This window comes from Microcaecilia unicolor, chromosome 3 (assembly GCF_901765095.1).
Source record: "Microcaecilia unicolor chromosome 3, aMicUni1.1, whole genome shotgun sequence".
NCBI classification, from domain to species: domain Eukaryota; kingdom Metazoa; phylum Chordata; class Amphibia; order Gymnophiona; family Siphonopidae; genus Microcaecilia; species Microcaecilia unicolor.
The window spans coordinates 169,179,630-169,206,846 of NC_044033.1; the positions used below are offsets into that span (position 1 = coordinate 169,179,630).

General features: G+C 42.7%; 1 protein-coding gene across 4 annotated transcripts in view; it reads left to right on the forward strand.

Moving 5' to 3' along the window:
- Positions 1-27,217, forward strand: part of IPCEF1 (interaction protein for cytohesin exchange factors 1) — a 240,779-nt gene that overhangs the window by 178,382 nt on the left and 35,180 nt on the right. For all 4 annotated transcript variants that reach the window (XM_030196563.1, XM_030196564.1, XM_030196565.1 and 1 more), the window contains exon 10: positions 3,777-4,128. In XM_030196563.1, coding sequence (XP_030052423.1) covers positions 3,777-4,128 — 352 coding nt within the window. The remainder of the gene's footprint in view (positions 1-3,776; positions 4,129-27,217) is intronic.

The window sequence follows — 27,217 nt, forward strand, 5'->3', positions numbered from 1 at the left end:
TAATTTTATGGACCAGGGTGCAGATTTTGAAAGCAATGCGTTCTTTGATAGGGAGCCAGTGCAGTTTTTCTCGGAGGGGTTTGGCATTTTCAAATCGCGTTTTTCCAAATATAAGCCTGGCTTCCGTGTTTTGAGCGGTCTGAAGTTTCTTTATGATTTGTTCTTTGCATCCCGCATAAATTCCGTTGCAGTACTCTGCATGGCTTAATACCATTGATTGTATTAGGTTGCAAAATGTTTCCCTCGGGAAGAATGGTTTCACTCAAAGTTTCCACATTGAATGGAACATTTTCTTTGTTGTAGATTTCACTTGGTTCTCTAGTGAGAGATTACAGTCGATTGTAACGCCAAGAATTTTCATGCTGTCTAAGATAGGAAGGGTGTAACCTGGGGTGTTTATGCTTGTGGGTTTGTATGTATTGTATTGGGATGAGATGATGAGACAGTGTGTTTTATCTGTGTTGAGTTTTAGTTGGAATGCATTTGCCCATGAGTCCATAGTGTTCAAGCTGAGCTTGATTTTGTTGGTGATTTCTGCCAGATCATGTTTGTATGGAATATATATTGTAACATTGTCTGCATAGCTGTAAGGGTTAAGGCCTGGGTTGGATAAGGACTTAGCTAGTGGGGTCATCATTAGGTTGAAAAGGATCAGCGATAATGGTGTTCCTTGAGGTACTCCGCAGTCTCCTTTCCATGGCGATGATATGTTTGAGCTTGATTTCACTTGATATGTTCTAGTGGTTAGGAAACTCTTGATCCAATTGAGTATATTTTCACCAGTCCCATAGTAAAACAAGCAGCCCAGAGAAGGGTCCAACAGTTTAAGACTTTACTAGGAGTCTGAAGAAGCAGATAAGACTGTAAGTGTCTGATACTGCTTTGTTTTCTGCCTCTACCTATAGTTTTGCTATTTAGTGTGATTTTTGTCCCCTTTTACTTAAGATTTCATAGTTGAATAAATTTTGGTTCAGAACTCTAATTCTAGCCTAGACTGTATTGTGTGCCAGTGGAGTGTGAAGTAAGTAAATTAATTGAAAAAGGACAGAGCAGATGTAGCTGGCTATGAGAATTCTAGGCCAGTTTCTAACTTGCCTATGATGTCTAAATTGTTAGAGAAGGAGGTTGTGGCTCAGGTGAATGATTATTTGGAAAATGGGAGTGTGCTGGCTCCAGGTTTAGCAGGTATCAGATAAGGCTGTGGAGTACTGTCTGTAAGTGGCAATGTTGAACGAGGTATATTTTTGGAGAAATAAAGGGAAGAGAGTGTTCTGAAATTGACTAAGTATGGATTTTGATATCACTGAGAGAGATTTTACTCCAGTGTTGTAAATTTTTAGGGTTCTGTGAGAAAGTGTTGAGATGGGTTGAGTTCTCCTTTCTAACAGGAGATTTAGGGTATGCTTTGAAGGAGGTAGTTTGGCAATTATATATTTGTAAATGGAAGGGGGTGCCAAGGGTTAACCATTATCTACCTTATTATTTATATCTATCATCTTTGGGGAGAGTGGTGAGGAAAGTTTGGAATCTCTCTTTTTTTTTAATGCATATATGGATGATATTGAACTAGAACTGTGTTGCAGAGGATGGGAGTGATCAGCAGTCTGTGGTGTCAGAATGTACGCAAGAAATAGGATTATGGTTTAGAAGAAGTAGATTAGTATGGAATGTGAATGTCTGCTATGCTGTATTTTGGGGATGTTGATTCGCATGGAACCTGGTTATAAATGAATTTGAGAATATTACTATACAGCTGGTTACTTGGCTGAAGGTTTTAGGGGTGATGGTCGGGATTTGCCAGAGTCAGGTACTGTGTGTGGTAAGCAGAGCTATATTTTAAATTGTGATTACTTTGGAGATTAAGGCCATATTTGAAAAAAGAATTGTTTAGGACGGTAGGTTGGGCATTAGTGCTTTGTTCTTTCGACTATTGTAATTCTCTGTGTGAGGTTGGCTGTGAAGTTGATATGTAAACCTCAGGTGGCCCAGAATACTGTTGCCAGGTTCTTAACTAGGAATGCTCAAAACCAGTGCTACTCAGTTTTTATCTGTTACATTGGTTGCGGGAGAGGAATATGTTTAAGATTTTTTGGCTTTGACTTAAACTCTTGAGATTCCATGTACTTCCTATGCTATGCTCTGAATCCAACTATATGTTCCTAGATGGACACTGCGTTCTGTACCAAAGAGTCTGATTCTTCCTGATCTTTGGAAAACAGAAATGGAGAAAAAAAGCTTTTTTAGCAGCTGAAGGTTGGAATAAGCTGCTAGAGGAATTGAAGCAGGGGGTGTCTCTGAATTCTGAAAAGCATTAAAAAAAAATTCACCATGATATAGGGATGTCATGATCTTATTATTGTATATTTTATTGATTTTAATTGTACACTATCTCGAATGGCTCATCCAAGGAGAGGGTATATTAAAGTTTTTTATAAAAAAAAAAATTTTGCCAGTGCCCCCTTTCTGTTCCTCCCTACCCCCCCCCCCCCCCCCCCCCCCCCCCCCCCCCAGAGAATGCTGGCTCTGACCTGGACCCGCCAATACATTTAATACAAAATCTTGCTAAAGTAACTCACCTAAAGCTGATTGTGGCAAATATAGTCACATTTACAAAACAAAAGCAGAGCAAAACCAAAATCAATAGCAGAAAAAGTTTATGTACTTTGACTGTGAAGCAGATTTCTCTGTGACCTTTGCTATTTATGTCTTCTGGGGACCCTGGGTAGGACTTCCCATTCTTTGGTTCTTCAAGGTCCCAGGCTTGGTACTCCAGACTCCTCTCAGCTGACTCTGAAGGCACATTTTGTACAATACCTTTCCTATTCATCTCTCAGTGTCAAATGCTTAATTCTTTTAAAAAATAACCAAAAATGGTTTCATTGTGGGGGGGTGGGGGTACAAAACCAGGGAATTTGCTCTCCTCCCTTGGAACACCAATAGCACGTTTCCCATAAAAACACAATAGGAATTCCTTTTATCCAAAGTACAAAAACCACTTGGCCAGTGTGTTTAGATTGTCCCAGCTGCTCCAGGCCTGCACACCACTGCACTAGGTCATTCAGGGGTAGAAACAGGATACTCGTTTTCCCCTCAGGCAGGAAAGGACATCTGGGACACCTGGATTTCCACCCTTTGAAATTTAGCAAGTGCCAAGTATGTGAACTAAAATCGGACCCATATTTTGCACCTGACATTTTTTGGGAGATAGGGAAGAAGTCTTGTATGGCTACTAATAGAATATATATATTCTCTGGGCATGCATGGAAATAATATTTGGTTCCATTTTGGATTATTTTAGGGATTTTTTTCCTGTTTTTGTTACAGATGTTTTCTCAGGTCTCTTTGAAACTATTGCATGTGAAATTTGATTAACATATATAACATAAATCAGCTTTTCACACATTAAGTGACAGGTTTTATGCAGGTAAGGATTAATGCACATGAAGTTTTTAAACCAAAATTGCAGACCAGATGCACATCCTTAGTTTGTTCAGTTTCCTGCTCTAACCCACCCTCACAGGAACGTTTTTAGTCTCAATGACTAGAAGTACAGGCACTATGCAGCCCACATGTATCATTAGCCTCATCTAAGAACAGGTTCCAGAATATTTTACCCAAGTAAATATCTTTGGAAAATTGCCTTCTTTATATAAATGTCTTTTATTCATTAGTGGGCTGCCATCCAGAAAACAATCTCCATGTTTTAAATTTGTTACAACTTATCCTATAATAGAATGGGTAATTTTGTTGTTTTTTGCCTCCGTCCTGAAAAACAGACTCTGCAACCATCCTCCTCCTCTCCAGCATTATCAAGTGGAGCATCTTGTTCTTTCTCCTCCTCTTCAGAAGGTTCGATGCAGTCAAAAGGTTCTTCTGTCTCGTTGTCAAAAATGGTGTTCCAGGAGAGACAGTCTTGGCTTGATATTGTGAATAGCTCCTCTGCTCCTGAAGAGATGGGACAGCCTTTATCATTTTCTGTTCAACTGCATACAGGACACTCTGAGCAGGACAATGATAGAAAAACAGCTAGTGGATCTGAGGACTCTGTATTAAGGGAAGACACAGCTTCTAGAACCACCAGAAGGGACCATCTCAGTGTCCCAGCAGTGCAGGCGACACTAGGCAAAGGTAAGGAAAATGTAAATGGATGCTATCTGATTGTAGGGTGTAAGTTATGAATCATTTGTTGCATGTGATTGGTACATTTTGCAACTTAAGTGAATTACCTGAGGTTCAGATTTCAGACATGAAGTGGGAGGCTATATGCATATTTGTTGTGATTCCACCAGACTAACTTTTGTGATTATCGACCTGCAGCCAGAGTTAATGCTAGGAATACAGGGCTCTGCTCTCCCTCTTCACCTTTGTAGGTATATTCCATTTACCAGGATTCTTTGAGCACCCTCTACGAGCCTGAATACTTTTATTTTTATTTTATACATTTCTCTCAGTTGTCCCTTCCTAGTATAGCTGACATCAATTTACAAGTAACCTTTGAAATAACGTCAAATAATAATGTTTACACACAATATAAATTTAATGTCATAATCTCAGTATATATAAAATAGAACACTTGTGCATATACTGGCCAATATTTAGCCCACAGTGGTAAGAGGTGTACAAGCCACTTCCAGCAAAATAATCTCTGCTCCCGTCTTCACACGAGCAATGGCACTCACAGGCTGCCTGCACCGGGACTTTCTTTCTGAACCGTCTCGCCCTTCATAAAACAGGAAGTTGTGTCAGAACGGGTAGCATGGTTCAGAGAGAAAGTCTTGCTGCAGGTAGCCTATGAGTGCTGCTGCCTGGACGAAGACTGGAGCAGAGATGATTTTAAGGCACGGGCAGGGGGGCAGGTCTGACAGGGTACATACACAAAACACATACCTTGTATAAATATACCACTGGCAGGCTTACTTAGCCCCAGATATTTAATACTGGGGCATGCACGACTCCCTGCACTGAATATCCAGGTATGTTTGCCAACCCAGAAGTTAACCGGGCATCGGCCGATTATTCAGACCAGTACCCAGTCAATTCACCGCTTAAAGTCAGGGCAGCTATTTTGCTGTCTTAACTTTATGCGGTTACTTAGCCAGTTAGAGGATTGAAAATTGCCCTTAACCGGCTAAGTTTCCGCTCTGCCCTGGACTGCCTACAAAGTGGCTGTTTTTGGCATAGGTGGTAAAAGGAGATATTCAGTTGCACTTTCTGGTTAAGTGCCCCTGAATATCCCCAGATTTGCACAATGCTGCCAGGTTTCAACCTGATTCACGTTTAGTGTGGAACATAAATGTCATACGTAAAATACATAAATAGATAAATGTTGAGCACCTGATTCTCATAACATGTCTGTTTTAGTGGCCCTTTATTTATTTAATTTATTTATTAGTGTATTTATACCCCACATTATCCCCACAATCAAGCAGGCTCAATGCTGCTTCCAGCTGCCCCGTCTGTCCGTCTCACTGCTTCGTCCCACTCACAGGAAGTTGAAAAGGTGAGGGCAGCCGGAAGCAGCTGTCTTCAGCACTGCCCGCACCGTAGCTCACTGCTGGAAACAGGGATGAGAGGTAGCTGGCCAAACACAAAGGAAGAGAAGGAGAGCTCAGCTGCCTGACTGCAGGGAAAGGGAGCACTTGTTGGGGGGCCTGAGACACAAATGGGGTGGCCTGGGCCCCAAGGCCCCCCGTAGCTACACCACTGGAACAAGCCACAGGGGAGAAGGAGGACAATGATGCCGAGAAGGGAGCCGAGCCCAATTTTTGGAAGACAGTTGTTAAAGTTTAACAACCAGCTCCCAAAATGTTTTTAAAAATTAACAAACAGCTCGTGTTAGCCGGCTCCAGTACACCACTGGCCCTATCACTATCTACTTTAATTTTTTCTGTTTGGTCCTTCCATCGCATCCATTTCACTCCCCCAGTTCAACTCAATTCTTGTTCCTCCTCCATTTCTTGCCTCCAGCTCAGTTGCCACTATCTCTCCTCCCCACTGGTGGGGGAAAACAGAATGATACTCCCTAAACATGACATCTCCTGTACAATGCTGGTAAGTAGGTCCCACAAAAACAGTGGGAGATCGCCAGGGACCATATGGTTTCACTATGGAAACAGATATAATAGGAAAAACCCTGGGAAAGTTAGACTGGACAGAGAGGAAGGAAGGGCAAGGAAGTCTCTACTCTGACAGTCCGGGAAATATGTGCTAAAGACTGCTTTCCCAGCATCGTCAAGGGCTAAACTTGAGGGAGACCACTTGCATAGGTATTTCAAATCTAAGGTCTGGATTCCAATTTGGTCCTTATGAAATTTATGTTTTTGTTCCCCACTCCAACATCTCCCTCACCCACCAGAGGGGCATGGCCCTTGCCTTGAGGCTAACCTAAACTGCTTTTTTTTATTTCAGTTGAAACTGAAATTACAGCTGAAACTCATCACCTGGTTTTGGCCAAGCCGAAACAAATTCCAAAACTAAAGTTTTATTGATTCTGTGAATGTGAACCAGTGAAGCCCACTGGGGACTGTCTGAGCTTGCAGCCCTCTCGTAAACCCACAGGAGATTATAATCCTCCAGTCTCAGGATGGAAATGGGGAAACCTGTTCGTTGGGGGAGAGAGAGAACAAAGCACAAATTTTCAGCTTCTACCAAAACATAGTAACATAGTAAATGACAGCAGATAAAGACCTGTACGATCCATCCAGTCTGCCCAACAAGATAAACTCATTTTACATGGTATGTGATACTTTATATGTGTACCCAAGTTTGATTTGTCCTTGCCTTTCTCGGGGCACAGACCGTAGAAGTCTGCCCAGTACTGTTCTTGTACTAAGTTCTGAAGCTAACATCGAAGCCCCTTAGAATTTACACTCCAGCCCATCCCTAGCTATTCAGTCACGATCACCAAAACACATGACCATCTTTGACTGAAACAGAAAACATGGCCATAAATGGAAATAAACTTTCAGCCAAAAGTGAAATCAGGCTGAAAAAGGATCTGGGGCCACTTTCAGCACCATATCCAAAACCAAAATTCAGTCTGCCTGCCACCTGGTTTAACCTATCCAGGCAGTTTATAGAAAGTGGAGTTTCTTGCACATAGTTCCTACATTAAATTCAGTGTCTGCTTTATACTGTTAGGTACCCAAAATTGTGCATATTGTGAGTCATTCTCAAGCCTCTTCACTTACCAGTCAAGTAATAGCAGGGAGTTATAGAAATGCATAGCAGGCGACTGACCTATGAAGGTTTAACATCAGCCATTTACACATGACTTCACAAATAGGCAGAAACTCAGCCCATGAAAAAATGTGGTAACTAACTTCCCCGGCATTGTTCAATAGATGGTTGGCATAAAGGGCAGAGCGGTAGTACTGACTGTTCCCCTGGTGCTGATAGGTGGATGAGTCACCATGGTAACGCAAAGTTCAGGGTTTGCTGGTGTACATCACTTGAGCTCTGAAACCCAGTACATTTTTAGTAACTGTTTTTTGGTTTGGTTTTGTTTTTTCTTTTATTGCTTCAGCTTTTCAGCTGGTACCACTAATAGAACTTTAAAAAAACAAACACCCCCTCTCTGCCAAGAACTGAAGAAAAGAGCACCTCTGCAGAGAAAGAAGTCACAGGAACACTTCACTCTAAAATGTAAACGTTCTCGGTGACACCTTCACACCCATCAAAAGAAACACCCTAAAAGAAACAATCCTGAAGCCTTTTGAGCCAGTTAACAAAATTTTGCTTAGCATCATTTGTACAGCAAGAACAATATTTATTGGATGAGTTTTATATGTGCTGCTTGATACATCCATATTACCTACACAAGCCGCTGTGGTATCTATTCTATAAAGAAAAGCATACTTGGTTTTTTTTTTCTACCAGTGTGTATGTCAAGTGCGTACCCATATTCTAGGCACATAGAGCTGGGGTACTGGGGATGCTAGAGGCCTCACCTGCTCCCCCTCTACAAATCTAAAATATTATTTCAAGCCGCTTTCCCTGCCACAAAAAGGAAACCATCATTTGGTCCCAACACAAGCAAAATCACCGTGGAAGAGAAATTAGCAGCTGGGCAAACAAAATTTGGGAAGAATAATTTTTAGCACAGCCACTCTTCCCCACCACATTAGGGACAGCTTCTGTCAGTGATCCAGGTCTTTCTGCACATTATCTAGTAGAAGGACAATCTAACCCCTAGATATCTAAATCCCTGGGAAGCTAAAAGGGGAACGGAGATTCCAACTCAGCCACTGTGGTATTAAACAACAGAGCATCTGTCTTAAAACCTGAATGTTGCTATTATTTGGGTTTCTGCCAGGTACTTGTGACCTGGATTGTCCACTGTTGGAAACAGGATACTGGGCTAGATGGACCATTGGTCTAACCCAGTATGGCTTTTCTTATGTGCAGCCCTTCTAGCAAGGGGGACAGTGAGTCACAGGGATTGCTCACAAACAAAAGAGTATCATCCGCATATAGCAGAATCTTATGGGTCTAACTCCCAGTGACTATTGATGGATAGCTCCATTTTGAGGTATCGCTGTGGCTAGCAGCTCTATGGCCAGGGCGAACAGCAGTGTGGATATTGGACAACCCTGATACACCCCTCAGTGCAGTTACAGCTCTGCAGATTGGACTCCATTAACCATAATCTTATTGCTAGGTTTAAAATATTAGAACTTGAGCCCACTTCCCAAAAGGACTGTCCAAGCCTACCTTCTCCAGCACCTTAAAAACGTAAGGCCACTCGACGTGGTCAAATGCCTTTTCAGCATCCAGTCATGGCCTGACCCTTAGTGCGCTGCAGGAGCTCTTCTTAAATCAGTGGCTCGGTGTACATTATCTCCCAGAAACCGACCCTTCACAAAGCTAGTTTGATCTCCCTTAATTAATTTGGGTAAAATCGTCTCAAATTTAGAAGCTAGAACTTTGGTAAAAATTTTCATGTCGATGTTAAGAATGCAGTAGGCCTACAGGACTGAGTTTTTTTCAGGTTTATGCAAGACCACCCCCTGGGCTTTAAACATTGAATCTGCGAGAGCCTGTCCTTGCAGTACCCCATTAAAGACTCTAGCAAGCAAAGAGGCCACCTGTAACTGCTTGACTTTATAAAACTCCAATGGGAGATAGTCTTCACCTGGAGCCTTCCCAATGGCCATGCTCTTAATGGCAGCTGTGACCTCTGTGACTTATATTTCTCTATTAATCCAGCCCTGCTCTTCTACAGATAAGCATGGAAGCTGCAAAGGTGCCACATGGTTATCAATCTCTTCAAGGGAAAACAGAAATCCAGCAGCATTTTAAATTCTCCACCCTCCAGAAACTAATTGTGCTGCTTCCTCATAGGTCAGTTTAGTTTCCTGCAGGAGCGCAATATCTACCCGGGACATTCTAAGATGCTTCAGGTTTCTTTTCCTCTTTATAGGGGGCCTGTTAATACCACCTACATTCCACGTAGCCACCTTATATCCTTCCTTTTTTTTTTTTTTAATTTAAATTTTCAATTAACAGTCACAGAAAATAAACCCTGCAATTTTCACACTTCTAGGGAAAAAATGAAATAAAAAGAAAGATGAAAACTCAATCATACAATTTGTGCACAATAAAAGGAAATGAAGGAGCCAAGAAACAGGAAATTTAAAGAAAAAATCAAATTAAGCAAGAATCCCCTCAACAGCGATATTAAACCTTAGCCTTCAACTCTTCTTTTGCCACAATAAAGTCCAAGAGTGATTTAGGATCTATAAAGAAATAACTTTTACCCTCAAATAGCAAAACCAGTGGCAGTCCTACCATTAAGGTGGTTCTCTTAATGGAGCGGCATCTCCCCCCCCCCCCCCCTTCCAGGGGCGTAGCCAGACAACAGATTTTGGGTGGGCCTAAGTAAGAAGTGGGTGGGCACCAAATATTCTCCCCACCACCACCACCAAAAAAATATCTCAGCTGGCAGGAAAATGCTTCTATCCTCCTTGGCAGTCTGCAGCAGGCATGCATTGAAAACTGAGCATGCGCAGGTGCCAGTATTGTGGAGAGAAGAATTTTGTTACTATTAGAGGAAAGACTTCAGCTGACAGAGCTAGGGATCTCCACCAGCTACCGCTGAACATGTGCTGCTGTTGGGTGGGCCTAAGCCCTAAGTGGCCCACCCAGGCCCACCTGTGGCTACGCCACTGCTCCCTTCCTCAATTCCCTTCCCCAAATTACCTTCTTTTTTTGTTAGCAGCTGCAGTGATCCCCATATGCTGGGCTGCCACCGGCTCCTGCATCTCCTCTGTACTGTGGGCTGCCTCTCTGGCGTAGCTTCCTGTTTCCTCTGAGGTGGGCCACAGTATAGAGGAGATGCCGATGGCAGCGAATGGGGATCGCTGCTGCCACAGACCTTTGAAAACAACAAAAAAAGAAGGTTGAGGGGGTTGAGGAAGGAAGGGAGGGAGATGCCAGATCGGGGGAGGGGGGAGGGAGTTAGCAGAGAGAGTGTAAAAAGATGTTGGCTCCCTCCCCCCGCCCCCGCCCCCCCACACCGAGTCCATCTTTAGATTGCCTTGGGCCGCCCCTGAGCAAAACACATTGACAAGGAAATTTTAACACAAAATTCACGCCCAGAGCCAAGGCTCTGGGTCATAATGCCAAAAATTCCTGGCGTCTCTTTTGCGTCTCTGTAGACAGATCAGGAAAAACATGTACTTCAGATCCAAAAACAACTCATTCATGAAGCAAAAATACAAACGAAGAATATTATTTTTATCTGGTTCTAAAGGTTGTTCTTTAGGTAACTACTTCAAGAGATGACTCTCATCTGGCACCCCAGTAGTGGAAAGCTAATAGTGATAGCGTTAATAGAAGGCATCCATAAGGAGGAAAGTCTTCAGGTTGGTTTTAAAGCGATGCAAGGATGTCTGCAGCCTTGGATGCTCTGGCATCCTATTCCAAATTTCAAGGCCTAAAAGTAGGAGCATAGGGCATCAAGGAGCGTAAGAGAAAGCTAGGTTCTCCTGCCGTATGGATTTTAAAGACTAGGAGCAATAATTGTTTTATAATTTATGTGGTGGGACAGAGGAAGCCAGTGGGCAGCCTTTAAAAGAGGAGTGTCATGTTCTCCCCAGAAAGGTTTGGCAGCCTGGGGCATGAAGGAATAGCTGAGTGGGAATGAAGGAATGATGCACAGGTGATAGGTATTTAAACCTCTTTCATGCATATGTTGTATTGTGTCATGCTGTTATTAGGATTTAATTTGCCTCATTGATTGTATTTCATGCTTATGCTTCATCTTTAGTGTTACGTTCACACAAAATGAGGGGCATAATCGAAAGGGGCGCCCAAGTTTTCCTGAGGACGTCCTCGCAGGACGTCCCGGCGAAGGGGCGGGGAAACCCGTATTATTGAAACAAGATGGGCGTCCATCTTTCGTTTCGATAATACGGTTGGGGACTCCCAAATCGCGAAATTAGGTCGACCTTAGAGATGGCTGTCCCCGATTTTCGGCGATAATGGAAATCGAGGACGCCCATCTCAGAAACGACCAAATCCAAGCCCTTTGGTCATGGGAGGAGCCAGCATTCGTAGTGCACTGGTCACCCTGACATGCCAAGACACCAGCCGGGCACCCTAAGGGGCATGCAGTGGACTTCAGAAATTGCTCCCAGGTGCATAACTCCCTTACCTTGTGTGCTGAGCCCCCCAAAACCCACTCCCCATAACTGTACACCACTACCATAGCCCTTATGGGTGAAGGGGGGCACCTACATGTGGGTACAGTGGGTTTGTGGTGGGTTTTGAAAGGGTCACATTTACCACCACAAGTGTAACAGGTGGGGGAGGGGGGATTGGCTTTGGTCTGCCTGCCTGAAGTACACTGCACCCACTAAAACTGCTCCAGGGACCTGCATACTGCTGTCATGGAGCTGAGTATGATATTTGAGGCTGGAAAAAATATTTTAAAAAATTTTTTTGAGGATGGGAGGGGGGTTAGTGACCACTGAGGGAGTAAGGGGAGGTCATCCCCAATTCCCTACGGTGGTCATCTGGTCCTTTAGGGCACATTTTTGTGGCTTGGTCGTAAGTAAAAAGGACCAGATAAAGTCATCCAAATATTTGTCAGGGACGCCCTTCTTTTTTCCATTATCGGTCGAGGACGCCCATGTTTTAGGCACGCCCCATTCCCGCCTTCGCTGCACCTCCAACACGCCCCCGTGAACTTTGGTCGTCCCCGTAATGGAAAGCAGTTGAGGACGCCCAAAATCGGCTTTTGATTATGCTGATTTGGGCGACCCTGTGAGAAGGACGGACGCCCATCTTGTGATTTGTGTGGAAAGATGGGCGCCCTTCTCTTTCGAAAATAAGCCTGAATGTAAGTTGTTTATATGTAGCTATATCTGTTGTATATTGCCTTGGCTGAATCTCTTCATAAAGGTGGTCAAATTCCAATCAATGAATCAATAAATATTATTTTGGGGTTTAGATTCTGAAGACGTTATGGAAAGCTAAATCAAAGTATGAAAATTTTCCGGTTATAACTGTTTAAGTAATATTTGGAGTTGGTACAGGTTTGACACATTGCACTGAAAGAATTCTTTAGAGACCAATGATTATAAATGACAGCTGAATTAAAGGTCTCTTTTCCTCTCAATTTTCTGTCTGTTGATAGCAATTTTTGTGTTTGTGGGTTGATTGGAATTTCAGGGTTTTTTTTTTTTAGTAGATTGGCTTAATATTATTTTTAACATATATAGTTCCAATCCTCCTCCACTTCTTCCTACCCTGTCCTTCCTGAATAGATTATAGCCCAGTATAACTATATCCCAGTCCTCTGTAAACTACATCTTCATAACTGCCCTAAATCCAAATAGGCCTCTTTCATGGAGTCTGTAGATCCAGAACCTTTATTTCTCAGAGATCTCTACTGAGACTAGTGCTTTTTAATCTGTTTATAAATGGTCTGGAAATAGGAATGATAAGTGAGGTGATTATATATGCAAATGTTTAATCAACTGCAGCTATGAAAAATTGCAGGAAGACCTTTCAAGGCTAGAAGAGTGGGCATTCAAATGGCAGATGAAATGTAATGTGGACAAGTGCTAAGGGATGCACATGGGAAGAATATCCCAAATTATAGCTACATGATGCCAGGTTTCACATTAGTCACCACTGAGGAAAAGGTTTAGGCTTCATCGTGGATAAGACATTGAAACCTTCTGTTCAGTATGCAGCACTGACCTAAAGAGCAAAAATTAAAGGAATGTTAGGAATTATTAGAAAAAGGAATAGAGAATTTAAAAAACGATGATATATGCTTCTGTTTTTCTCTCTATGGTGTGATCTCACCTTGAGTATTGTATACAGTTCAGGTTGTCGCATCTCAAAAAAGATACAGCAGAATTGAAAAGGTATAAAGAAGGATGACCAAAATGATTAAGGGGGTGGAATAACTCTCATGAAGAATGGCTACAGAGGTTAGGACTTTTCAGCTTGGAGAAGACAGCTGGGGGGAGGGGAGGATATGATAGAGGTACGCAAAATCCAGAGTGGGTATATCAAATATTGTAAACTATTAATGTACAGCTCTTTGTGTCAGCCCTTAGAGGGATTCCTGTGTTAGTCTGGAGTAGCAAAGATAAAAGGCTGGTGGCACCTTATAGATTAATCTATTGAGACATGAACTTTCCAGGACATGATTCCACTCCATCAGATTCATGAAGTGTAGTTTAGGAAGTGGGTAAATATACATGAAGATGGAAGGGGAGAAGGATACATTGAAAAACACAGGATAGAGTGTGGAAGCTCACTGCTGTGGTGAATGAGAGGAGCCAAACACAGAATGATCTGAGAATAGTACGTTCATTCAGTCCTATAGTGGGCCATGAAGCAGGTCTCAATTTGTGCCAGAACAGGGTGGAACAGCATTCCTGCACTTTTTTTTTACAGCCAGAAATGATGTCTCCACCCTACTGTCTCTGCCCACCCCATGGTCTGACCTCGTTCCCTTCTGTCTCCTCCCCAGCTGGCAATCCAGTATCTCTCCTTGTCTTTAACACCCCCCCCCCCCCCTATGGTATAACTGTTTTAAAAGTGATTTTCACTACTGGAGGCAGCGAGCAGCAGATCAGACGTGTTCCTGCTGACCTCAGAGCCTTATCTCTAATGCACTTCCTCTTTCCATAGAGGCGGGAAGTGGAAGTGTCAGAAGGCTCTGGCGCATGCTTCAGCAGCGTGTCTGAATCGCTGCTTGCTGTCGGCAGCCTCCAGCAGTGAAAAACACTTTTCAAAAGGCAGAAGGGTTGCTGAGAGGGAAGGGGAGATGCTGCATTGCCAACTTGGGAGGGAAGAAAAGGAGAAACACTGGTCCATTGGGGGGGGAGGGGGGGAAGAAATGCTGCTGGTCCATGGAAGGGGTGGGCAGAGGGAAGGAGAAATGCTGGACTGTTGGGGGAGGAAAGGAAAAATGCTGCTACTTTGGGGGTGGGGAAAAGGAGAAACGCTAGACATGAAGTGGGAAATAGTGAGGAGTTGCTGAATGTAGGGGGAAAGAGAAGAATGGGAGGATGGGGATTCTGACTGCAGGGGAAGAAGGGGACAGAGAGGAGGATGCTGATTATGAGGGGAAGAAAGGGCAAATATGTTGGGTATGAAAGCGGAGAAGCTGCACTGTTGGGCGGAAGGAAAGGAAGAAGGGACAGGGTCATGCTAGGCTACAAATGTGGCGGAAGAGAGAGGGAAGATGTTGGGCTATAAGGGTGGGGGTGGAAAGGGGAGAGAAAGAGAGATGAGATGCTGGGCAGTGGAAAGAAGGAGAGAGGGTGGGTGATGCCAAACATGATAGAATCATGGGCAAAGCCATAGGGGGTTGTCAAGGAGATGAGGATGGGAGAACCTAGAGACTGAGAAAAGAAGATGGAAAGTTGATAAGCGGATAAAAAGTAAAGAGAAGGAGATGAAGAACTGGAGGGTAAGAAATATGTTAGTTTTGGGAAATGCTTCAACTGATGATTTTTCTGAAGCTAATAATACACTGGTGTGCAGTAAAATAGTAAATAATTTTTTTGTAAAGAAGTGGCAGCTCTGTCAAGCTGACTGCGCCACCAGTGCCTTTGTATAGTCAGTCAGGTGGAAGACACTAAATGAGTCATGAGCCTATAATAAAACTTCCATTTAAACCCTTGGCTTAGAATGGTTAGACACCAGCAGATAAGTAACTGTGAAGCTGTTGTTGCTATTATTGGTTGCCTTTATCTTGAGATTGAATTCACTACGGGGGAGTTTGGTTGAAATTTTGTTGTATTTTGATATAGGTCACTGTTGTGTGTATTGTTATCACTGATGAACTGATTTTCTAATTCACATATACAAAATAGGATTTCTACAGCATTGTAAGTGCTCAAGGATGTACGTGAACATTTAAATGAGAGCTTTATTATGGGCTCATGATTCATTTAGTGGTGACTTTCCATAGGCATTGGTGCTGCAGTCAGCTAACTGAGAACCTGCCACTTTACAAAAAAATGTATTTACTATTTTACTGTACACCAATGTATTGGCTTCAGAAAACTCATTAGTTGAAGTATTGTGTGTTGTTTTCTGTTTCTGAGGTTTTTTACAAGTGAAGTTTTAGGAAATGTGCATTGTGGTTGTCTTTGTATTATGTTCAATAGAAAAACAAATTCATTTACTCTTGTTTCCTCCAGCGTTATGGAACCGAGTTTGACAACTTGAGGTTACTGGTTCAATTTTTGTTTTCATATTTCTATTTCTGATTTGTATTATCTATTTGGTGAGGGGGGGAGAGACGAGCCAGCATTTCAAAATGATTAGGGGTACCAGACACAATACAAATAACCCCTCCTTGGGACACAGTGAAGGAGCTTCCTCAGTATTGGGGGTGCTCAGCACCCACTGGATCCACAGAGCTGGCTCCTATGTAGCTGTGACCAAGGTGCGGTATTCTGTTTGCATGTAGTTTGTGTAGAGATCTGTAGCAGTCCCACTTGTTCTGTTTGACCAGTAGTAAGTGTGTTGTTCTAGGGCAGGCAGAGTGTAATACCTGTAGTGCTGGCTATTCAGAAGTAGGGTTCTTGCTGTTTAAATCATAGTAATTAGTGCTACTGTTGGACAGGTTTGCTAAATGTGTGTTGGGATTTTTTTAAATCAGGTTTTGTATTTCACAGTGTATCTGGTACTGGAGAGATTTATATTGCAGTTGCTAAGATAACATGAGAATCGGAATTTTTTTTTTTGTATGGTGACTTCCAAGGAGAAATGTTCTACCTGTTGGGAGCGGTTTGATTTTTGTGGATGCAGATCATGTTTATACTTGGCTCACTAGAATTGCTATACTGTGTAAGACCATAGGTCCTTGAAAAACGTATGCTTAAAACAGGGCTCGATAAACCTCAGGCACTAGGTCGCTGTGGTGCCTAAAAAATCAGACCTAGTGCCTAGGTTTTTGTCCTTTCCCATAGTACTTCTCTCTCCCCTGCTGGATCATCTCCCTACCTCCAGCCTCTTGATTCCAGCAGCTCTCTTACCCACCCTGCCTCCCCCTCCCGTAAACTTGCCTCGATTCCCCACAGAGGCAGCCATCAACATGCTCCTCTGGCCAGCATCGGGGCCTTCCCTTTGCTGTGTCCCACCAGTGAAGAAGCAGGAAGTTACCTCACAGAAGGCGTGGCCCGCCTAAGGGAAGGCCCTGCTGCCGACACTGGGGACCAAAGCAAGTTTTGAGGACCTGGGGGTATGTGGGTGAGGGAGAGATGCTGGACTTGGGTGGGATGAGGGGCAAAGATATATGTTAGACCCACCGTTGGGTGGGGGGCGATGGAGATGACCTGGGGATGTTGGAGGGAAATGGAGGAACATGGAGATGTGCTGGGCCTAGGAATGCTGGAGGAACATAGATGTACTGGATCTGAAGGAAGAGGAGCACAAGAAGGGAGAGAGATAAGGACCCAAAGGGGCAATGCTAAATATAAGGAGAGGATATAGACACTAAGAGGGCAGGTGCTGGACATGAGAGGGGGGGCAGGGATAAAGAGGAGAGACACTGGCAGGAAAGATAAGGACATGGAGAGAGAAGAAATGTCAAAGACAGAAGACCCTGGAAAGGCAGGAAAAACAGAGAAAAGCAGACCAAATCGAATGAGAAAAATAAAATGCTCAGACTACAAAGACAGGAAAAATATTTTATTTTATTTATCAGTTGTACCATATCAGCTTTGGGAAATATGCATCTCTGATATCTTGCATTTCTGTTCCTGTTTCTCTGGTATTGCTGGGGGTGTCTGTGCTGCTGGAGGGAGGGGGAGGGAGGTGTGCAAACTGGTGTAAATGTGCTGGGATGCAGGAGCTGGAAAGGTATGTGCAGGTGGAGATGATAAAAAGCTGGAAAGCAGTATTGAGAATTCAGTTTGGGAGGAGGATCATCATCATTAGGAGACAGCTACGGAGGGGGGAGTATACTATTACTACTAATCATTTCTGTAATGCTACTAGATGTGTGCAGTGCTGTACACATTATATGCAGGTACTTTCTCTGCCTGGGGCAATGGAGAGTTAAGTGACTTGCCCAAGGTCACAAGGAACTGCAGTGGGAATTGAACCCAGGTTGCCAGGATCAAAGCCCACTGCACTAACCATTATGTTACTTCTCCGCTCCATATGCCATAGCCAGATATATAAGATAGTGATTGACAGAACTGTGGATGTGTGATGGGGGGGGGGGGGAGGCAAGAGAACTATGGGGATGTGTGCATAGGCATAGATGCCATCTCTGTGGATGCTTGAGTACCCCCAATACTGAGTAAATGTCTTCACTTTGTCAAAGGAGGAATAATTTGTGTTGGGCTTAACAACCCCAATCATTCTGAAAAGTAAGCTCCCATGTGTGTGCTGCTGGGAGGCAAAGAGAGCTATGGGTAGGTGTGTGCATACTGGGGGAGGCAGAAAGCACTAGGGGGTGTGCTGGAGGGAGGCAGAGAGAGCGTTACAGGGGTGAGGGGTGGGTGTTTGCGTGTGTGTGTCTGTGCTGGGAGGGCGCAGTGGCATAGCTAGGGGGGCACAGGGGGAGAGGGTGGAGAGAGAAAGGGGAAACAGAAAGCAGTGCTGGACTTGGGGAGGGAGATTGAAGGCAGGAGATGGGGTGAGGCTATCTAGCCTTTTGACCCAAAACAATAGCAAACACTATTGAAAACCATAGCAAAACAATTATTAGACATAAGGGACAGACTATGCATGGTCCATCTATAAAAAGTCTAAAGTTGTTCCAATTGGATAGACAGTGCCTTAAAAGGAGAAGGACAAAAGATTTTTTTTTTTTTTTTTTACTTTTGACAGCTTTTTAATTTATTTGAAAGCTTCCCATATGTAGATATAAATATCATAAAATAACAATTGAATAGCACAAAAACAGCTTTAAAAAATTATTGCAGCTGCATAGAATTGTGGATTTGTATAGCCATGTCTCCTGGCACAATAAGGAGGAAAGGGGGAGAGAGGGGACAGGGAATGCTGGACTATAGGGGTGGAGGGAAGAGGGGATAGGGACATACTAGACCGTAGTGGCGGAGAAGAGAGAGGGGTTGGGGGGACAAGGAGATGCTGGGTTACAAGGGTGTAAGAAGGGAGAGAGAGAGGGGAGATATTGGCATGGTGGAACAATGTGGGGAGAGACCATGGCGGTTCTGAAGGGGAAATGAGTAAGAGGAGGATGGTAAGTATAGAGCAGTGTTCCCAAACCTGGTCCTGGAGGCACCCCAGCCAGTCAGGTTTTCAGGATATACACAATGAATATTCAAGAGAGAGATTTGCATGCACTGCCTACACTGCATACAGATCTCTCTCATAAATACAGTGCACTCCATTTAAGTGCACGTCGGATAAGCGCATGCTCTGTTTAACTGAATGCCGTACTTCGGTCCCATTTTTGGCGCCATCAATTTCTATGGGGACAAACTTCGGTTTAGCGCACCACTGATAAGTGCAAGATTCACTTATATGCATGGTTTAAGACTGCTCCTCTGCAGGAAAGACTCCGCATAAGCACACGCACGGAATATGGAAGCTGACTGGCACGTGACAAAGGGGCGATAAATTTGAAATCTCGTTGGTTAACTGCCACAGGCAGAATAAGCGAAAGAAAGTTGTTAGAGTGTACACTGGAGTCGTCGTCATTGCGTAACTGTAAGACTTTAAAACTGGCTGAACGAATAGAAGTTCTTAAAAAATTAGAAGACAAACAAAGTCAAGCATCTATTGCTAAAGAATATGGTGTCAATCCCAGTCAAATTTCACGTATCTTGAAGCAGAAAGATAAGCTTCTGGAAGACTGGCAAAACAATACAAATCCACACAGGAAATGTAAACGGGCGGGAAAAGCTGAGGATGTAGAAGATGCTCTTCGGTGGTTTTCTCAAGTCAGGAGCAGACAGTTTCCTGTCAGTGCTCCACTGCTTATGGAGAAAGCTAATCAGCTAGCTGAAAGTCTTGGACTAACTGAATTCAAAGCCACTGTTGGATGGTTGGAAAGATGGAAGGAGAGGAACAACATAAAATTCAAGAAACAGCATGGTGAAAAACAAGACGCTGATGACTTTGGTGCTGAAAATTGGGTTGTTTCAGTTCTTCCTACCATCTTGAACGAGTTTGCACCGCGTGTCATTTTCAATGCTGACGAAAATGGTCTCTACTGGCAAGCGATTCCTGATGGAACACTTGCATTCAAACAAGCCAAAACTACAGGAAGTAAAACGTCGAAGGACCGACTGACAATCCTCCTTTACTGCAATAGGATGGGAGTGAAAAGTTGGAACCACTCATCATTGGAAAGAGCAAACAGCCCCGTTGCTTCAAGAATGTTAAGCGACTTCCTGTGTCATACGAGGCTAACGCAAACTCATGGATGACTGGGGAAATTTGGATGCAGTGGCTAAAGAAGTTAGACACTAGAATGTGGGCACAAAAGCATCAGATTTTGTTGCTTTGAGATAATTGTGCGGCACACAGTGATGATGTTGTTGGATTATTTGTAGTAAATAATTAGCAGATTTTAGTACACACAGCTTCAGCTTTAGAAATGTTAATTTCTTTCTTCATCTCTCTCTCATTCACCCCAGAATAATTCACTGCTGAGTCACTTTAAAGTTGAAGTAACAAAACATCTGTTTACTCACAGTTTGTAGTTAGATTATAATCAGACAGGCTTATATATACATATTACTATACATTTGTCTTATCAGCTCCTTCCATGTGCTTAGATGGTAATGGATGCTCACACCACCATAGATCCTCTCAGGTTAGGAGAGATCATGAGCTCCATGTGCTGCATGTGCTGCATGTGCTGTGTCTAACCCCCAACAGGAAGTTACATATCTGTGTGACCTCTCTAAGTAATTCACATCAGAGGTCACAGAGTAATCACAGAGAAATAATAGGTGACAGGCAATGCATGCAAAATACAATTACATTCCAACAAACCCCTTCTCATGCATAACTGTCATGCAATTATTTATTCATACAAAGTCCAAGCTTTATACGCAGATTCACAAAATGTTCTCTGGGTAACGGTTTGGTCATGATGTCAGCTGTCATCTCACTGGTGTGACAATAGTGTAGACTGATGACCCCTTCTTTCGCCAACTCTCGCACGTTGTGGTATTTCGTTGCGATGTGCTTGGTGCGTGACTGAACCTTGTCATTCTGTGACAGTCGGATGCAGCTCTGATTATCTTCCATTATCTGGATTGGTCTCTTTTCAGCTATTCCGAAATCCAGCAAAAGTTTTTCAATCCACATCAGTTCTCTGCACGCTTCCGATACGGCCACGTATTCAGCTTCTGTAGAAGACAGACTCACAATACTTTGTTTATGACTGGCCCATGAAATTTGTACATTTCCATACATAAACACATATCCACTTGTGGATTTATAATCAGAATGATCCCCTGCCCAATCTGAATCACAGTAACATATTAGTTTTGGATTACTATTGGCTGAAATCTTTAATTTACAATCAATGGTACCCTTTAAATACCTTACCATCCTTTTAACTGCAGTCCAATCTGATTTGGTAGGTGAGCTGACCCTTCTGCTCAAAATTCCTACTGCATTTGCTATATCAGCCCTGTATGTGGTAGCTAGATATAAAAGCTTACCTATGGCTGATCTATATTGGATGTTATCTGGTAAAGGTTCTCTTACTGTTTCATCCTTCAGAAAATCCGTGATCATGGGAGTGCTTACAACTTGGGCATCTTGCATACCTAAACTTTCAATAAGCTCATTTATTTTCTGCTTCTGGCTTAGAAGATAAGAACCATCATTTTGTTTCTCAATTTCTATACCAAGATAGTATGACACATTACCAAGTTCTTTTATCTCAACATTGAGGTTTAAACACTTTACAATGTCCTTGTACTCTTGCTCACTTTTGCTTGCAATGAGCAGATCATCAACAAAAGCTAAAATGTATGCATATTGTCCATTTGTGCACCTAGTGTACAAACATTTATCTGCTTCACCTTGCTTAAATCCTAAATTTGTCAATATTTCATGCAATTTTTCATTCCAACATTTTGCACTTTGCTTTAATCCATAAAGACCTTTGTTTAATTTACACACTAGCTGTCTTTGTTTTGTATTTATGAAACCTGTTGGCTGTTCCATGTACAAGTCTTCAGTTATATCTCCGTGAAGAAACGCTGTTTTCACATCAATGTGTTTGACTTGCATGCCTTTTGAGACTGCAATGCTCAGAAGTGTTCTTATTGTCGTGTGTTTCACTACAGGTGCAAACACTTCATCAAAATCTTCTCCATATTTTTGAAGATATCCCTTTGCGACTAATCTTGCTTTATACCTTTCCACTTTTCCTTGTGCATTCCTTTTTAACTTGAATACCCATTTGCATCCTATAGCTTTCTTGCCAGGAGGTAATTTTGTAAGAATCCAAGTATTATTTTTATCCAATGCATCAATTTCTTCTTGTGCAGCTTTATGCCATTCAGCAGCTTCTTCTGCTGGCATTTTCTCAATCTCATCCCATGTTAAGGGCTCTTGAGCTTCTGCTGACTTTGTTAGGTAAGACAGTCTTAGGGGTGGAACACCTTTGTTTTCCCTGGATGAGCGTCTGACAACAGGTTGGTCCGACCTTTCTGCATCCTCTAAATCTGAGAGTTCTTCTCCAATTGATTCCCCTTCTCCAACTGTACTGTCTTCTTCAATGATCCTTTCTGTGTCTGCTTCCTCTGCCTGTTCCTCGTTAGATACAGATGAGTTGCTTTCAGACATCTGCCTTGGTATGGCATTTATATACACTGGCATGTCTATTATGGTTCTAGTTTCATATTCTGGATGATAAGGCTCATCTGGAATAATCCAGCCTTTATCAACCCTTTTGTTTTCATCAAAATATGTAACATGTCTTATGCCAACAATGCCAGTTTTCAGATTCAAAATTCTATATCCTTTGTGTCCTGGAGCATAGCCAACTAAAATGCCCCTTTCTGTTGTGGAATCCAGCTTATGCCTTCTTTGCTTTGGTTCATGAGCATATGCTGTACTCCCAAATGTTCTTATGTGTGACAGGTTTGGCTTCCTACCATGCCATGTCTCATGTGGTGTGCGCTCAGCGCCTTTAGTTGGCATTCTGTTTTGTAGGTACACTGCTGTGAGAATGGCTTCCCCCCATAGTCTTTTAGGGAGATTGCTATCTGACAGCATACACCTGGTCATTTCCACAAGTGACCTAAATTTTCTCTCTGCAACAGAATTTTGCTCTGGTGTATAAGCTACTGTTGTGATATGCTGAATGCCTTCTTGTTCTAGAAATGTGCGCATGCTTTGTGAAGTGAACTCACCACCATTGTCGGTCTGAAGAACCTTTGGTTTTCTTTCAAATTTATTGCTCACCATGGCTACGTATTTCTTCAGCATGTCTGTGACTTGACTTTTCTCTTTCAGCAAATAGGCCACACAATATCTAGAGAAATCATCCAAGAATATTAGCACAAATCTGTTATTTCCCAATGATGGGATATTAAACGGTCCACATAAGTCACTGTGTATTAAGTCCAGCACTTTATTACTCCTATTTCCTGTGTATGCAGGAAATGAGGGTCTTACACCTTTTTGAGTAACACAGTCTATGCATTTCTCCATTTTACCAGCATCTGCACTTATCTGAATGCCAGTGGCTAGTTGCTTACTGTAAAGATCCTGGATCACCTTACAATCACGATGTCCCAGGCGGCGGTGCCAGATTTCCAGACTACATTTACCATCATTCTTCCTTACTTGCGCCATATGTGAGGCTTCACCTGAAATGTTCAGCTTATAAACATCATTATGCATAAAAGCTTCAGCATACACTTCATCATTTTTAGAGATTGTGCACTTACTGTTTTCAAAATGAATCACAAATCCCTTCTTATCTAATGTAGATACACTAAGCATATTGCAAACTGCTTGGGGAATATACAAGACATCACTTACAGGAATTTCTTTAACTTCATTAGACACTTTGCATTTTAAGAATCCAATCCCTTTTGCTTGGATCTTAGCAGTCCCTGCGTTTGCAGTTTTAAGAATACCTTCCTCTGGACACATTTCCTGAAAGAAATCTTTACAATTGGTTAAATGGCATGTGCTCCCCGAATCCAAAATCCAAGTACTTTCATTTGAATTATTATTTACCATAGTCAAAGATTTTTCTGCCATTAGAAAGCCCTTGTGTTTATCTTTGTCCTTCATACATTTCCTGGTTTGAAAATTCTTTAGTTCCATTGGCTTAGGTGAGCTAGAGGGAGTGTTTTGTGTTTCCTCACACCATTTAGATACATGTCCCTCCTTTCCACATGAGTAGCAAATCAGCTTGCCCTTGGGTGGAGTTTTCCCATAGCTCCGCCTTCCTCTGTTCTTTGCCAAGAAATTTGTTTCATTTCTCTCTGACTGACTTTGAGAACACATCTCCTCAGAATCATTTATTATGCATTCCTGCCTTAGTTTTGATGTTGCCTGTTCAAAAGATTGCCCTTCAATGGCCTCATTTACAGACCTAAAAACATCAAACTTCTTTGATAGTGAGGTAAAAAGAAATGCTCTTTTCAATGCATCACACATGGGAATTCCAGAAAGTTCTAACTTTTGAAATGAAGACATAAGATGCATAATGTGATCATTACATTTACTTTTATCCCTTAATTTGGTTTCATTCAACTCTGCCAACCAAATTGGTTGCTGCTTTGCATATGTAGTTGCATACATAGTTCTCAGTTTATATAAAATGTCCTTTGGTGTATCTTTTCCCTCCACTAATATGGCTTGTTTCTCTGAGAGAGCTTCCAAAAGCATGCACTTCACATAATAGTTTGCATTGTCCCATTCAGCCATATTTTCAGCTGTTCTGTCTTGGTCTAAGCATATATTTAATCCTTTTGCTCGAAGGAGACATATGAATCTTAGTTCCCACTGCTGATAATTAAACTCAGTTAATTTAGGCACCTTGAGAGAATAGAACAATGGTGAATTTCTTCCCTCAGCCATTTTCTTAGCCTTCTGTCTGCTGTGTGGGGGGAGAGAGAGACAGACTGAATCTTTCCTTTAAAACTTAAGAGAAAAAAAAATGTGGCCTTTTTTTCTGCCTGGTAATATTTCTCTTCTTTTTCAATTCCTGGACCCTGGGCCCATAACCCTTTTGTTGGATTATTTGTAGTAAATAATTAGCAGATTTTAGTACACACAGCTTCAGCTTTAGAAATGTTAATTTCTTTCTTCATCTCTCTCTCATTCACCCCAGAATAATTCACTGCTGAGTCACTTTAAAGTTGAAGTAACAAAACATCTGTTTACTCACAGTTTGTAGTTAGATTATAATCAGACAGGCTTATATATACATATTACTATACATTTGTCTTATCAGCTCCTTCCATGTGCTTAGATGGTAATGGATGCTCACACCACCATAGATCCTCTCAGGTTAGGAGAGATCATGAGCTCCATGTGCTGCATGTGCTGCATGTGCTGTGTCTAACCCCCAACAGGAAGTTACATATCTGTGTGACCTCTCTAAGTAATTCACATCAGAGGTCACAGAGTAATCACAGAGAAATAATAGGTGACAGGCAATGCATGCAAAATACAATTACATTCCAACAGATGTCAGGCTGTCTAACGTCAAGGTGGTCTTCCTGCCACCAAACACTACCTCTCTGATCCAACCTATGGATCAGGGCATAATAGCCAATTTCAAAAAACATTATCAAGCTTTTGTGCTATGTCGTCTGATGAGCGTTATGGATGACCAGACTGGCCAGGATAAACGTGCTGTTGAACTGGCTCATAATCTATCACTGTTGCATTCCCTACATATGCAGAAAGAAGCCTGGAATCATGTTACACAGCAACCATTGTGAACTGCTACAAGCGGGCAAGCTTTGTTAAGGATGTGGAGAGGGACGAAACAGATGCAGCTGTTGCAAACGCGTCAGATGAACAGGCTAACATCCCAGCCGGTGTTACTGAAGAGGAGTTTCATCACTACGTAGCTGTTGATTACGATCTACAAACAGCTGACAACAGCACTGATGTCGAGATATGCGTCTACACGCAGGCAACGGCTGATGATGGAACAGATGATGAAATGAGCAGTGAGGCACATGCTGACGAAATTCAACAACCTCCTCCTGTCACTTTTGCAAGAGCTCTGGAGAGTCTCAACACCGTGCAGGCCTATCTGGAGGCCACTGGATGTCAGTGCTATGTCAGTTTTTACCATCTAGCAGACGTAGTCTATGGAACTCACAGACAGTAGTGTATAGAGGACTATGACTGATTACTTCAAGTAAGCCTAACGTCAGTTAACGGATACTGTATAACGTCAGTTAACGGATACTGTATACTGTACATATAATAAACAATACTTTACATATGTTTATCAGATGTCAAGCTTCTTTGGGTCACAACGGTTTAAGTGCACACTCTGGTTAACTGCATGTATTTCTTTGGTCCCAGACCCTTGCACTTAAGCGGATTGCACTGTATTCATTGTGGATATCCTGAAAACCTGACTGGCAGGGGTGCCTCCAGGACCAGGTTTGGGAACCACTGGTATAGATTATATAATGGGGAGTGGGTGATAGAGAAGGGAATATGAGGCCAGGAAAGGGGGTCTCCATTTCAGTTTTGTGGTCCCCAGTCCCTATTTTGTATCAAGTGAGGGTCTGTCCATATTCTACACGTGCAGCTGAGGTGAAGGATTCTGCTAGTGTGTGGTGTCTGTAAGAATCTGTAACAGTCCAGCATGTTCCAGTTTCCTAGTAGCAGGTATATTGGTGCTGTAGGGCCCAGTATAATATTTATAATACTAGCTTTTCATAGGTAGATTAGGACTGATAGGGTGTGGTAAGTTTTCTGTATAGGTTTTAGTGTCTTTTTGTAGTGTTTTGTGTTATTTCATAAACTGTCTGGCTCTATTTGAAAGTAGGCTCTGAGGCAAGGCTGCTTTTGGTGGCCCTTGTCACCAAAAATAAAAATGCTTAGGACTAATGGGCTTCAAATCCTGTAGAGTCACCACGCAAAGAAAAGCCCATCTGATCTAAACAAAGTGTCTGCCTCAGTCGCGGCCCTATGCCACGGAGGTTATCTTTTCTCCCATTCGCCCCGCCCAGTTGGCCGCGGTGGCGGCGTTGGTCTACTACTTTCGACCTCCTGTAGTTTTCAACCTCTCCTCCTACCACAGTCTCACTGCTTCTCATACTTTGAAGTCCACTCCATCCGTCTATTCTACCCGCTGCCACTCAGAGTTGCAGTCATTTACCTCCCCTCTGATAAGTCCCTCCCTTCCTTCCTTACTGACTTTGATGCCTGGCTCTCCGTTTTTCTTGAGCCCTCATACCCATCCCTCATTCTTGGTGACTTCAACATACACATTGATAACCCATCCAACTCATACGCTTCTCAATTCCTCACTCTAACCGCCTCCTTCAACCTCCAGGTGAGCTCCACCACCCCTACTCACCAATCTGGTCACTGTCTTGATCTCGTCCTCTCTTCTACATGCTCACCATCCAATTTCTGTGCATCAGCTCTTCCTCTCTCTGACCATCACCTGATCACATTCACACTTCATCACCCTCCCCCTCAGTCCCGCCCAACACTAACCCCCACTTCCAGGAATCTCCAGGCTGTGGATCCCCCACCTTATCCACTATTATCTCTGATCTCCTCCCTTCCATCATGT